Genomic DNA, 15,515 nt, shown 5'->3' on the forward strand with positions numbered 1-15,515 from the left:
AAACTGCCAGGATATTTTGTGGAGAACTTTAAACCTAATGTCCACAATGGCATTGTCTATGCAAAAATGCAAAAAAAAAAAAAAAAAAGAGTTGTGCCCAGACGTGGGAATGAAAATCACTTTCTAGCCACTTTTTCCTGGTTCACCTTAAATTGCGAAGTTGGTTAGTTATACCTTAACCGGAAGCATAGTGAATTTGATCAAAATAAGATTTTACTTTCCGTTTCAAAATTGTGTAATAAGTTCATGTTATGTTTCAAATGTCACTTGGGTGTTTTTCATGCGACTCATAATGGCGCATTTGCCTTGTATTCGTGTGTTTGAGGAATGTATGCAGTGCAACAAAGGGGCCAAGGGTGTTTTATTTCGGAGGGCCTAAACAGGAAGTATGTTGGCATTACGGAGTGGTAAGTAAAAGGCTATCTCTGTGCTGTTTGCTGGTTGTGATTTAGTGGTTCCACAGAAGCGCCGAAGGTGTCATCCGTAATGGCAGAGACAAAACACTTCTTCTCCTTCACCTAATATGCTCCCTGTGGCGGGGGAAAGGGAGCCACCGGACCAGTCTCAATATGACCACCGGCATCTGCCCTGTCTCCTGTCGGTTCGCAGATTATTTTGTGGTCTGCGGACTCGACACCGAAAGCGGGCTGGAACCAGACGAACTCTCCGGTGAGCATATTAGCCGACCATCGGCGACATTCTGGGCCCATCGTTGTGCTACAATTGAAATAATTTGAATATTCGGTCAGCCTTTGAGAACAACTTTGCCGATGTTTCGTGTATTTTCCCTCCAAACGAGCACATTGTATTGTTATTTACCATGGGATATGCTGCTAATGGTAATGCTACAGGCCTGACTGGGTTCACGTCCACTGCCTTGTTTGTTTGCAATGCTCGGCACAAGATTACTGACATCTTGTGCACATGCAGCCTCGCGTCCTGCGCCATCAAATAGAACACTTACTCCTACTTGTACAAAACATGCATTTCATTTATGTTTGGATGTACATGATGTGATATCTCAAATGAATACGTCATTGTCAGTGGGTTACCAATGAGTTACACTGTAATAATAAGTTCCTGCTTATGATGTATTTGTTTAGCAAGTTGCGGTAAAGAACATCACGTGGTTACATTTGCACAATTCAAAATATCCGGAAAGGAGTAGGAAAATGTATTTCACCGTATAATTATTCTGTAGTTCACACCGTAACTTTTGTATATGAACATCACGTTTCCGCTCTGTAATAAGAGAAAGGCGAACACAAATAATAACAAGAAAATAAAAAGCAAGCACATTGAGGCTACATACATACTGACCTGTATCTTGACTGGATTGCACACTTCATAATCAATCCCATGATATGCATTAAAGGCCTACTGAAATGAGATTTTCTTATTTAAACGGGGATAGCAGGTCCATTTTGTGTGTCATACTTGATCATTTCGTGATATTGCCATATTTTTGCTGAAATTATTTAGTAGAGAACATCCACGATAAAGTTCGCAACTTTCAGTGCTAAGAGAAAAGCCCTGCCTCTACTGGAAGTCGCAGACGATGACGTCACAAGTGTGGGGGCTCCTCACATATTCACATTGATTTTAATGGGAGCCTCAAACAAAAAGTGCTATTCGGACCGAGAAAACGCCTATTTCCCCATTAATTTGAGCGAGGATGAAAGATTCGTGTTTGAGGATATTAATAGCGACGGACAAGAAAAAAAAAAAACGCGATTGCATTGGGACGAATTCCGATGTTTTTACACACATTTAGTAGGATAATTCTGGGAAATCCCTTATCTTTCTATTGTGTTGCTAGTGTTTTAGTGAGTTTAATATTACCTGATAGTCGGAGGGGTGTCTCCACGGGTGTCTTGACGCCAATGTCTCAGGGGAGTCGACGGCAGCTATGGACGGCACAAGCTCAGCTTTTCTCCGGTAAGAAGCGACTTTTTAACCTTTTTTTTCTCACCGAAACCTGCTGGTTGACATTCGGTCATGATTAATGTTCGCTTGACCGCGCTCCGATCCATAGTAAAGTTTCACCTTCAGGAATTTTAAACAAGGAATACCGTGTGTTTGTGTGGCTAAAGGCTAAAGCTTCCCAACTCCGTCTTTCTACTTTGACGTTTCCAAAATTATTGAACAAATTGCAAAAGATTCAGCAACACAGATCTCCAAAAAACTGTGTAATTATGCCGTTGAAGCAGACAACTTTTAGCTGTGTGTGTGCGCAGCGCTCATACTTCCTAAAAACCCGTGACGTCTTGCGCACACGTCATCATTACACAACGTTTTCAAGACGAAACTCCCGGGAAATTTACAATTGCAATTTAGTAAACTAAAAAGGCCGTATTGCCATGTGTTGCAATGTTAATACTTCATCATTGATATATAAACTATCAGACTGCGTGGTGGGTAGTAGTGGGTTTCAGTAGGCCTTTAAGTGTTGGTTATAAATGAATGTAATGTATTCTGTATTATATCAGAGTGTGGCATACGCTGGTGTTCTTTTAGAGTCGTTATTGTTGACTCACAAAAGTCTTTGTAAATTGCCTTTTATTTCCTTGTCGTGGAAATGACGCATCTTTAATATTTGTCTGGTTCCTCGGGTTCTACATTGAACCTAATGTAGATTTTCATGTAGCATTTACAGCTGGCACTCCAAGTGCCCTACATTTTCCTCTGCTTCTTCAACAGGTATGTTTTGTTTGCGGTCTTAGTGTTGCTTTTTCTCAGAAGTTCATTGATGTAGACTTTTGTTCCTTGCATTTTGACTCTTGTGTCTCAGCAATGCCACCTTTTTTTTTACTGGTGAGCTTTATGAGGATGACCAGTGTGGTGTTATTCCTGCTGTCCATGTTGTTGACATCCACCCCATTTGATTGCAGAAAGTCGGCCACCGGGGCTTTGTTGAAGCGGCAGCATTTTGTCCTCCACGGTTATCAGCTGCTCTGACATTAGGCATTTGTGTATTTTGAAGCCCAGTCATAATCATATTATTTCACTCAGACAGATTTCTTCACTTCCTGGCTTTGATATTCTGATCAAGGTTTTATGTATTTATGGTGAGTGCTACTGACAGTTCGAACAATATCAACACAATATTTAAAACAGTAGTTTTTTATTTTCCATTGCATAACATTGTTTAATTAAAACAATGTCAATAGTTCACAATATGATAGATTGAATAAAATGCCTTTATTGTCATTATACATCAGCACAATGAGATTAGAGCTTCACCAACATCAGTGCAGAAAAGCAAAGAATAACTAAACAAAAAACACTATTCGCTGCTCGTTTAAATCTTTTGTTTTTTCCCTCAAAATCCTACTTTGTCCAGGGAATTATTCCCTGAGTTTGTAAACATTAACAAAAACAATGATTTGGAGAAAATAAAAGCATCAATTTGATCACTCTAGTATTGCTCATATACTAGTACTACCCTCGCATCGACACCACCAATTTATGGATCGATCCGCCTCTTATGTTGTCCCTAGAGTGTGAATGATGAGGTGGCGACTAGGCCTATCCCGCCTTTTGCCCGAGTGCAGCCGGGCTAGACACTAGCCACCCCTGCTTCCAGGAGGGAGAAGCGGTAGAGAATGGATGGATGGATTGACCTCTGAGTGTGACAATGCTGACACACCAACAATTGTTGTTATATTCTCTCTAAATTCTCATTTAGAGAGATAGGGGTATATAACATGTTTAACCTTGTCATCCAGTGATAATAATACTTGATTAGTGATTATTATTAGTTTAGGGAAGCACACTGTGTACTAACGCACATGATAAGCTGCTAGCCGCTTGTCAGCCGAAGAGGATCAGCGCTTGTGATTTGCATTAAAATGCATTAATCGGCAAAGGCCTATAACATAAGTTTTTACGGAAACCAGGCCAATACCGCTCAGTGGCTGATCTATCGCACATCCCTAAATGTTGATCATTTTGCTTTTTTAAGACATTAACTTTATTTTCTAGCCCAACCCCTTTTATGAAGTGTTTCAGTGTAATTAATCACTTCCTTGGATGTGTTTTGAAAAGTATGTAATGTATTTGTGTCTTTTGAGCCACGTAGCTACAGTATATCGTTCAGCTTTCGGTAAGCCTGTCTCCCATATTATTCAACGTCATACATTTTTTGTAGACTACCCAATTCTCCATTTTCTCCCACATCCTGTCCCTCTGTTGTCAAGGTTCAAAGTTTTTAAATTTGGAAGATTAGCGATGGTTAGCTTGTCTCGCAAGCAATCTTTGGGAGTCCAGAATGTTTATTTTTGTTAGGGGCAGTTTTCTCCGCTTACTTCTATTTAAGCATTGGCTCTTTGTTTTTTCATAATACAGTAATCCTGCTTAGTAAGTGATTTATTAAGAACATTCTATGAATCGTAAATCTATGTCTAGCATCATTCATTAGGCCTGCATTTCTATTCATAGTGTTTGTTTTTTGGTGTTTACCTCACCCTATTGGAAGACTTTTCTTATTACACAAATATTTTCTCAATCTGATGTCTTCTGCATTTTATGATTCAGTTCCGCTGTAAATCAATCTTAACAAAGTGATGGAATATTTTGTTTGTGCGTGGTGTATGTGTGTGTGTGTGTAGACAGTAAACTGATAAGGGGTTGACTGGCCATAGTGCCATAAAAGATGCCCAGCGATACTACAAATACTGCACTGGAAATACTCGTGTAAAAATATTTAGGATGTGACTCAACAAAGAGTCATGTTTTAACTGAATAAAACTATTATTAATTATTCTTAAACAATTATGTTTTCTGTTTAATTAAGACCTCTGTCATGGTTAATTTTCAATCGGAAATTAGTAATGTTCCGGACCAGACTATCGCGCTGCTCCTCCATTAACGTGCTCTTCAACAAGACTACATTTGCTGGGCCAAATAACCGGAGGTTCTTCCATCGCAGCAGGCCCAGTGTCGGTAAGTTTCGAGGCAACGCTCGGTCACTGTCAGCTGATTTAATATGTGTCTACTATCCGCTGTGGGCTCCAATAGGAGCCCGTGTGAGTAAGTTTCGCTTTGCACCATTCCGCTAATGTCAAACAAGCTAACAGCAACAAACAAGCTACCACCTCTCTTCCACGACTCTTTTACTGGTCACTGCTGTTCTTTTTATCTCCCCAGTCACCATTACAACCTCAAACACACTCACCTCAAGAAGTGGACATAGCACACTGTGGATAATTCTCCTCTTGCTACTTCCTGGCTGCTCCATTCCCGATGCTCCTCTGCGCTAGCTAGCGTTAGCGTTGGCATCCTTGTACCGCTCTTCACCCAGATCATGCCACCGCTCCACTTCACCTCGGACCTTCACCGCCGCCCGTGTCCTTCATCTGGCGCACCCTGGCATCACAATCCTCCACACAGTCGCTCTGGTTGCATGTTTAACTACAACTACATGTCGCCAAACTCCATCCCCTTATTCTAATCCTCTCGTCCTCAGCCTTTTCATTACGTCATCACAACAAACCACACGTCAGCTTGCTCCCGATCCTCTCAGCCAATCACAAAGCAACAGTGCCTGAAACTGGCTCTTCTCAACGCACGCTCACTAAACAATAAAAGCCTGCTTCTCAATAAATTTATAACGGACAATAATCTTGATTTCCTCTGTTTAACTGAAACCTGGCACAAACCCCGGCACTATTTCTCTTTAAACTAAACCACTCCCCCCAATTTCACATACATGGAGAAGGCTCGCCCTGAGGGGTGGGGAGGTGGAGTTGTTACAGTTTATAGAAAGGACATAAAAACAACCTCCATCTCCATTCGTGACGTTCCCTCATTTGAACACACTGCCTTCAAACTCTGGTCCCACTCCTCTAGTCGCCGCTGTCATATATTGCCCCCCCCCCCCCCCCCACCCCCAAGCCAACCCCCACCTTTCTCTCCGATTTTTCAGATTTTCTGACCCAGCTTTGTGCCTTTTCCCCATCTGTTCTCCTCCTGGGTGATTTCAATTTTCATGTCAACGACACAAATAATAAACCTGCTTCTGAGTTCCTGGATCTACTACACTGTCGCAACTTCACACAACATGTGAACTTCCCCACTCACACCCTTGGTCACACCCTAGATCTCGTCTGCTCCTCTGGCCTCACAATAAATCACCTCTCCAGTCTTAACATTATCATTTCAGACCACCTGGCTATAATTATGGACATCAACATTCCCGTCCCCCCTCCCAAAGACTCATGCAAAATATCCTTCCGGAACATCAAATCCATCTCCCCCTCTGCTTTCTCAGCCCCCCTCACCACCATGATGTGGACCTCCGCTCCCCCGCTACCTGACAACCCCTCTGACCTGGTGAACTTCTACAATCACACACTCTCCTCCTGTCTTGACCAGTTAGTTCCCATCAAAACAATAATTGTCACTTTCACACACTCAGCACCCTGGTACACCCCTAAACTCCATTTAATGAAATGCCGTAAACGCCAACTGGAAAGACTCTACAAGAAAACTGGTTTAACTGTCCATCACCAAGCTTACACTGATCACCTCCACCAATACACAGATGCCCTCAACTCTGCTCGATCCACTTATTACTCCGACCTGATACACTCTGGCTCTTCCAACCCCAAAGCTCTCTTCTCCACAGTAAATAAACTCTTCAAACCAACTGACAATATCTCAAACACCTTCAACACTACTAAATGCAACGCCTTTCTATCATTCTTCCAAAACAAAATAGACACCATTTACAGCAACCTGATTTCCTCCGCCACTCCCTCCTCCTCCCCACCTGCTTCCCCCCATGCACCGCTCTGCCCCTGTCTCACTTCTCTCCTGTTTCCCCAACACAGCTATCCAAACTCATGGTGGGCATGAAAAGCTCCACCTGTGCTCTGGACCCCATCCCATCCACTCTGGTTAAAAACTGTTTCCCACCCATTTCCTCAGTCATCATCAACATCATTAACTCCTCCTTCAGCTCTGGCTTAGTCCCTGACACCCTGAAACTGGCCGCTGTCACCCCCCTCCTCAAAAAACCTGGACTTAACCCTTACACCATGAGCAACTTCCGGCCTATCTCCAACCTTCCCTTCCTGTCCAAAATACTGGAACGTGCCGTTGCCACTCAACTCAAAACTCATCTCACTTCCAATGATCGGTTTGAACCATTTCAATCCGGCTTCCGCGCACGTCACAGCACTGAAACAGCCCTTCTCAAAGTCACCAATGACCTCCGCCTCTCCTCAGACTCCGGCCACCTTAGTATTCTCCTCCTCCTTGACCTCACAGCAGCTTTTGACATCATCAGCCACACCATCCTCCTTTCCCGCCTGGAATCATCCCTCAACATCACCGGCTCTGCCCTCTTCTCGTTGAGTAGATAGTAGATAAAAGCAATACATCAGTATAAACAACTGTACCTCCTCCACTGCCCCTCTGTCACAAGGTGTCCCCCAGGGTTCGGTGCTTGGTCCACTTCTCTTTATCCTGTACATGCTCCCCCTCGGTAACATCATCCGCCGCCATCACCTCCAATTCCACTGCTACGCAGATGATGTCCAGTTATACATCTCCACGAAATCCATCTCCTCTCTCCACCCTGACCAACTGCCTCACTGAAATCAAATTATGGATGCCCTGCAACTTCCTCAAACTCAACTGTGACAAATCTGACATGCTCATCATCGGCCCCAAATCCCTTACCAAAACTGCTCACAATTTCCACCTTTCTGTCGACAACTCCACTCTGTCCCCATCCTCTCACATCCGCAACCTTGGAGTCATTCTGGACAATAACCTCTCTTTTCAACACCATGTCAACCACATCACAAGAATATTGCCCGTCTCTGTACATCCCTCTCCTTCTCCGCCGCTGAAACCCTGATCCATGCCTTCATCACCTCCAGACTTGATTACTGTAACAACATCCTCTATGGCTCATCTTGCAAAACTCTCAATAAACGCCAATACATTCAAAACTCTGCCGCCTGCCTGCTGACCCACATCCGCTCCCGTGACCACATCACCCCAGTCCTCCAGAAACCACTGGCTCCCCGTTTCTCACCGGATCCACTTTAAAATCCTCCTCCTCACCCACAAAGCCCTCCACGACCAGGCTCCCTGCTACCTCACCAACCTGCTTCACCACCATACCCCTTAACGCAGCATCCGCTTCTCTGATGCCAACCTCCTCTCCCCACCACTCAGAACCAAGCTCCGGACCTGGGGTGATAGAGCCTTCTCCATTGCTGCTCCCACCCTCTGGAACATTCTTCCCAAACCCATCCGTGACTGCCCAGACCTTCCCACCTTTTAAAAGCCTTTTTAAAACACACCTCTTTAGATCTGCTTTTAACCTGTGATTAGTGTTCTGTGACTTGTAATGTCCTGTCTTATAATTGTCCTGTGTTATGTATTTTACAACGTACTGCTTTTATATTTCCTGTATTCTGTATATTACTTAAAACTTTTTTATATTTTAATTATTTTTTTATCCTGTAAAGCGTCTTTGAGTGCTCAGAAAAGCGCTATACCAAATAAAATGTATTATTATTAGTATTATTATTATGTTCTGTGTGTATAAAACATCAGTCCTACCCCTCTCTTATGTTTTTTTTTTATCAGAGAAAGTACGGAGTTGGAGTAAAGTTGCTTAGTTGACAGTGTAACTCGGCCTTGGCCTCACAGTAACTATGCCAGAATTAGCTACATTAGGTAAATGTCATCTGTTTCATCTGATTAGTTTTTTTTAAATAATTTTATACAAAGTCCAATTAATGTCTGTGCGAAAAAGGACCAACTTTATAAAGGTTAGAATTTTGCCAAGTGTAAGATGCAGTGTACGCAGTACACTAGTTTTTGATCAAATAAAAGCAAAACTTGTTTCGATTTATATCTTTCATTTATATTCTTTTTTTTTATTAAAGAAAATAATTTGAAAAAATTGTTCATAAATTTTTTTGGGGAAAAAATCAGTTTATTTTTAGGCTATATGCCCAGGCCTAAGTGAAGCCGAGGTTCACTTTATAGTTTCTGGTCTTCCCCTTAAAAAAGGCAATAATTACTAATAATCAAACAATTTTGTGGTTAGGCAGTTTATAAAGTGGCAGATATGTCAATAGTGATGTCAAAGCAGCCAATAAATTCCACAAAGAGGAACAAGATACAGTACAGGGCTGTGTGGTATGTTTAACTTAAACCAGAAACCCGTTATATTACATAGTGCACCTCTTATCAAGGTTCAAGTTTTATTTGTCACATGCAGACTACACCCCAGTAAAATGTTTTTTCCATGCTCTTCAGATATTGCGTACAGTGGGTTCCAAACCACTTCCAAAGACATGCACCTGGGGATAGGTTGATTGGCAACACTAAAATTGGCCCTAGTGTGTGAATGTGAGTGTGAATGTTGTCTGTCTATCTGTGTTGACCCTGCGATGAGGTGGCGACTTGTCCAGGGTGTACCCCGCCTTCCGCCCGATTGTAGCTGAGATAGGCGCCAGCGCCCCCCGCGACCCCAAAAAGGGAATAAGCGGTAGTAAATGGATGGATGGATGGGTTCCAAACACTAATTGCAGAATCTAATACACTAAATACAAAGAAATATAATTATTGAATAGCTCTGATGTACATTAATTACAAGACAGTTAAGTTGCACAATAAGTCACAGAAGTTATGGTAGAATTATCAGTACAAGTAGAAGTACAGTAGTCAAATACAGTAACACTGCAAGATCAAATACTGTAACGGTATATACAGTATGGGAAGTAACAAATATGAAGGTGTCAACAGTTCTTTGGCAGTTGAGTAGTGACAGTAGTATGAACTCTTTATACTCTTGTTTTTACATTATTTACAATAATTGAATGAAAAGTATTGTAGTCCGGTAATTACATTGGTAAGTAAAGTGTTTTTACATAATTTTTTTTACATTATTTACAGTCATTGAATGAAAAGTATTGTAGTCCGGTAATTACAGTGGTAAATAAAGTGATCTTGTGCGTGCGGTTTTGTGCAATTGTGATGAGTGTTAATCAGCGGTGCAGTTGAGCAGTCTGATGGCTTGGGGATAGAAGCTCCTACTGACTCTCTCCGTGTTAGCCTTTACACTCCGGTAGCGCTTGCCTGACTGCAGCAGTGAGAAGAGGCAGTTGCTTGGGTGGCTAGAGTCCCTCACAATCCTCTTGGCCTTGGATCTACACCGCCTGGTGTAGATGTTGCAGATGGTTGGGAGTACACCTCCGATGGTGTGCTCGGTGGATCTGGCCACTCTCTGCAGTCTGTTGTGGTCGTGTGCGGTGCTATTCCCATACCAGGAGGTGATGTTTGCAGTCATAACACTCTCTGTTGTGCATGAGTAGAAGTTTCTGAGGATCTTGTGCTTTAGCTTAAACCTCCTCAGTCTCCTGACGAAGTACAGACGCTGTCGTGCCTTTTTCACCACTTTGTCTGTGTGAGTGGTCCAGGACAGGTCTTCTGTTATTGTCACTCCAAGGTATTTGAAGTTGGTCACTTTCTCGACCGGCGTCCCTTCTATGCTAAGGGGACTGTAGTTCCTTGCCTCCCGTCTCCTAAAATTCACTATGATCTCCTTGGTCTTGCTGACGTTCAGGGCGAGGTGGTTCTCCTGACACCACAGTGCCATGTTCTTCACTTCACTCAGGTATGACGTCTCATCGTTTCTGGAGATCAGGCCCACCACACCTGTGTCGTCTGCAAATTTCACAATGGAGTTGGTGGTGTTTTTAGCCACACAGTCATGTGTGTAGAGTGAATAGAGGAGGGGGCTCAGAACACAGCCCTGGGGGGCACCAATGTTGAGGATAATGGGTGATGAGGTGCAGTTCCCTGCTCTCACCACTTGTGGTCTGCCTGTCAGGAAGTCCAGGACCCACTGACAGAGGGTTGAGTTCAAACCCAGGTCCTTGAGCTTGATGACAAGTTTGGATGGGACTATGGTGTTGAATGCTGAACTGTGGTCTATGACCAGCATTCTCACATAGTTCCCCTGCCTTTTGTCCAGGTGTGTCGTGGCGGTATGCAATACGTGTGCGATTGCATCGTCAGTTGACCTGTTTGGGCGGTATGCAAATTGCAGGGGGTCAATAGTGGAGGGAAGGGAGGAGCATATGTGGTCTTTGATTAACTTCTCAAAGCACTTCATGGCTATGGAGGTGAGGGCTAAGGGGCGGTAGTCATTGAAGCAGGCTGGGGCAGATTTCTTTGGAACAGGGACAATGGTGGATTTTTTCAGACAGGTGGGGGTGACGTACTGTTTAAGGGACTGATTGAATATGTCTGTGAATACCGGTGCCAGTTGGTCAGCACAGACTTTTAGGACACAACCGGGGATGCCGTCTGGCCCTGTGGCTTACCTGGTATTCACCCTCTTAAAGGTTCTCCTTACGTCATGTTCTGTTATTCTAAATGCAGAGTCACCATTGCCGGTGACCATACCCTCTTTTAAGATGCCATTAAGGCTGCCGTTTCAATTTGCAGCCTCAAACCGTGCATAAAAGGTATTTAGCTCATTTGCCAGGGAGACCTCAGCATTCACCATGGGAGGGCTGCCTTTATAGTCTTTCATGGTTCTCATTTCTTGCCATACAACTCTGGAGTCACCCTGCTGAAATTTAAACTCCATTATTGCCCTGTATCTTCCCTTTGCCTGTTTCACTGCGCGCCTGACGTCATAGCACGCTGCCTTGTACGCGTGCATGTCGCTGGTCGCGCGCAGGCTGAGGTGCGCGCATTCAAAGCCTCTCGGACCGATCTATCAACCCAGGGTTTCTGATTTGGAAAAACCCGTACTGTGGTTGTGGAGACTATTTCCTCGACCAGTTTGCCAACAAAATCCAGCACAGTGTCTGTATATTCGTCAATGTTGTCTGTGCCCTCGCGAAACACGCTCCAGTCTGTGCAATCTAGCACATCCTGGAGCGCGCACTTGGACTTCACAGACCAGCGCTTGACTTCTCGCGTCACCACAGGGTCGCGCTTCAAACTTTGTTTATACACTGTTACGAGCAAGATGGCGGAATGATCTGATTTACCGAAGGCTGATAAAGACTGTAACTTATAGCCACATTTGAATTGCGAGTAGCAGAGGTCTAATATATTATCGCCTCGGGTAGGACAGGTCACGTGTTGGTAAAACGTTGGTAATACCGTTTTAAGTTTCGCCTTATTAAAGTCCCCAGCAACCACAATAGCAGCATCAACATGATCTGTCAGGAGTTTGTTTACCTGGTTGTAGAGCTCAGAAAGCGCAGTTTCAAGATTGGCTTGGGGCGGAATGTGTACACCGGTGAGTATGACTGATGTTAGTTCCCTTGGTAGGTAAAACGGACGGCATTTGATGATGAGAAACTCCAGGTCCGGTGAGCAGTGTTCCCTTATCTTCTCCACACTGCTCGGTCCACACCAGTGTTTATTCACCATAAAACACACGCCTCCACCTCTCGATTTCCCCGACGACTCGTTCCTGTCGCTCCGGTACACAGAGAAGGGCTCCAGGCTGTTAGCGTGGTCTGGAACCTCCGGTGTGAGCCAGGTCTCAGTGAAACACAGGACGTTACAGTCTCTGATGTCCCGCTGGAACTTAATCCTCGACCTGATGTCGTCTAACTTGTTCTCAATTGACTAGACTTATAAATTGCTGTATATTTCAAATGCAGTTTTTTTTATATTTGGTTACTGTTGGCACAAAAGCCAGAGATTGCAAAATGGGTATGGTGTCAGTGTGTTATTTTGTTACCTGTTACAACTTTTAACACAAGGCGTGTACCCTCCTGTATTGAAGTGTGCTGATGGAAATAGGGCTTGATTTGTCACACAATAGGGGAGCACGGTGGAAGAAGGGTTAGTGTGTCTGCCTCACAATTCGAATGTCCTGAGTAGTCCTGAGTTCAGTCCTGGGCTGGGGATCTTTCTATGTGGAGTTTGCATGTCCTCCCCGTGACTGCGTGGGTTCCCTTCGGGTACTCCACCTTCCTCCCACTTCCAAAGACATGCGCCTGGGGATAGGTTGATTGGCAACACCAAATTGGCCCTAGTGTGTGAATGTGAATGTGAATGTTGTCTGTCTATCCGTGTTGGCCCTGCAATAAGGTGGCGACTTGTGATGATGAGGATGTGTACTCTGCTTTCCGCCCAATTGTAGCTGAGATAGGCTCACGGGACCCCGAAGGGAATAAGTGGTAGATAATGGATGGATGGATGGATGGATTGTCACACAATTAAGTATGGGTGGGTATGAGATTCTGAGTCATTTTCAAATATTATAAAATAACATGATGAAAGTGGAACATATACCGTATTTTTCGGAGTATAGGTCGTTTGGGAGTGTAAGTCGCACCTGCCGAAAATGCATAATAAAGAAGGAAAAAAACATATAGAAGTATAAACGTATATATGAGTATAAGTCGCATTTTTTGGGGAAATTTATTTGATAAAACCCAACACCAAGAATAGACATTTGAATTGCAATTTAAAATAAATAAAGAATAGTGAACAACAGGCTGAATAAGTGTACGTTATATGACGCATAAATAACCAACTGAAAAGGTGCCTGGTATGTTGACGTAACATATTATGGTAAGAGTCATTCAAATAACTATAACATATAGAACATGCTATACGTTTACCAAACAATATTCCACTTCTTATCGCTAAATCCCATGAAATCTTATACGTCTAGTCTCTTACTTGAATGAGCTAAATAATGTTATTTGATGTTTTACGGTAATGTGTTAATAATTTCACATATAAGTCGCTCCTGAGTATAAGTCGCACCCCTGGCCAAACTATGAAAAAAAACTGTGACTTATAGTCCGAAAAATATGGTATACTTAAATTATGTAACAAAAAAACCCTAATTGTTTCTTTATAACTAATAGTAAAGTGCAATTTTTGCCGGTAATCTCCTGTTGCTAAATCTGCAACTCAAGTCACAAATCGTTCAAAGTGTTTTCTTTATAATAAAAAAAAAAAAATCCAAATGAATACAATCACTGTGTTGGTTTAATAAGACCACAAAATAAATATTGGTTAAAAAAGACACTTTTTGAAAGATTCATAAAAATAAATAAAAGTTGACCGTTGCTTAAAATTTAATCTCGACATGTTTTACAGACTTGTTTACAATTGATGAGTGAGTGTTTTTAATCTTTAAAGTGTCTATATTGTTTTTATTAATTTGCTGTGTTAACTTAATTTTAGCATTAAAGTAAAACCTAACATTATGCCTGTGCCCCTTTTCTCTGATCGTGTCATGTTAGCTGCCTGGTGTTAGCCATCTTAGCATGCTATTCCTTCTTCAGTAACAAATTAATATTTGTTTCACTAGTAATGATAAAACTTCACCTTGAATTTAGTATGTATTCTCTTTTCTTGCTGCCAGGTCCGCAAGCACGTTTAGCACGTTGGGCGATCTTCATTATTCATTCAGCATAAGAACTGTGTGCTGCAGGAGGGGCTCTGATGCAACTGTAAATTCTCTTACAGTACCAGTAGAGTGCAAAAACAAGTTGCCTCTATATTGAAGCTACTATCATATATATCTGATGTATGACTCTCAAAGTTTGTGAGTGAATAGATATGGTCAAAATAGTCACATGATCGCGTGACGTATAGAATCCTTTCCCCACCAACAACAATGCTAACCATGCAGACTTTGTGAGAGCCAACAACAATTACTTTGGGAAAAATTATGATCCAGAACTTTATATTGTTGAATCCTGAATATAAGGAGGATGAGATACAAGTTTTAGAAGCTCTGCTAATAAACAGATCCAGCTCTAGTGAAAATTCTAAGCATCATGTAGCAGTATTGCTAAGTGCTAAAAGAGAAATTCAAACCTGATAAAACAATACCTTCCTGTACAATGTCGGCTCTCACTGCAATGACGTCTAATAGGATGTTATTTTCTTCTTGTTTATTTTTTAAATGTTTTTATTTTTTATTTATTTCAGGCGATGGCATAAAATAATAATTAAAAAAAAGAAGTACAAAGTTAACAACACATAATAATATAAATTAATACAGTGCAAAAAGTAATGTATAGTATGCAATGCATGATTGTCCAGTTTTGCCTGAAAGGGAGTGGGAAGATGATAATTTATTTAATCCCACCCCCCAGTTCTGAAGTTCCTGCAGTCCTGGGTTCAAATCCAGGCTCGGGATCTTTCTGTGTGGGGTTTGCATGTTCTCCCCGTGAATGCGTGGGTTCCCTCCGGGTACTCCGGCTTCCTCCCACTTCCAAAAACATGCACCTGGGGATAGGTTGATTGGCAACACTAAATTGACCCTAGTGTGTGAATGTGAGTGTGAATGTTGTCTGTCTATCTGTGTTGGCCCTGCGATAAGTTGGCGACTTGTCCAGGGTGTACACTGCCTTCCGCCCGATTGTAGCTGAGATATGCGCCAGCGCCCCCCCCGACTCCAAAAGGGAATAAGCGGTAGAAAATGGATGGATGGATGAGAATGTCAGACTATTTAATTCAGAAAGTCTGTAGGTTAGCTAGCTCATTTA

At 42.6% G+C, this 15,515-nt stretch overlaps 1 protein-coding gene across 6 annotated transcripts in view; it reads left to right on the forward strand.

Annotated features, from left to right (window-relative positions):
- Nucleotides 1-293: 293 nt before the first annotated feature.
- dennd5a (DENN/MADD domain containing 5A) overlaps nucleotides 294-15,515 on the forward strand; it is a 92,383-nt gene continuing 77,161 nt past the window's right edge. Inside the window, exon 1 of one of the 6 annotated variants that reach the window (XM_061883067.1) lies at nucleotides 294-669. In XM_061883067.1, the coding sequence (XP_061739051.1) occupies nucleotides 570-669 (100 nt within the window). In that variant the 5' untranslated portion in view covers nucleotides 294-569. The remainder of the gene's footprint in view (nucleotides 670-15,515) is intronic. The other 5 variants (XM_061883059.1, XM_061883092.1, XM_061883084.1 and 2 more) reach the window with 5 other exon arrangements.

The sequence above is a fragment of the Nerophis ophidion genome, linkage group LG02, assembly GCF_033978795.1.
Source record: "Nerophis ophidion isolate RoL-2023_Sa linkage group LG02, RoL_Noph_v1.0, whole genome shotgun sequence".
Lineage (NCBI taxonomy): Eukaryota > Metazoa > Chordata > Actinopteri > Syngnathiformes > Syngnathidae > Nerophis > Nerophis ophidion.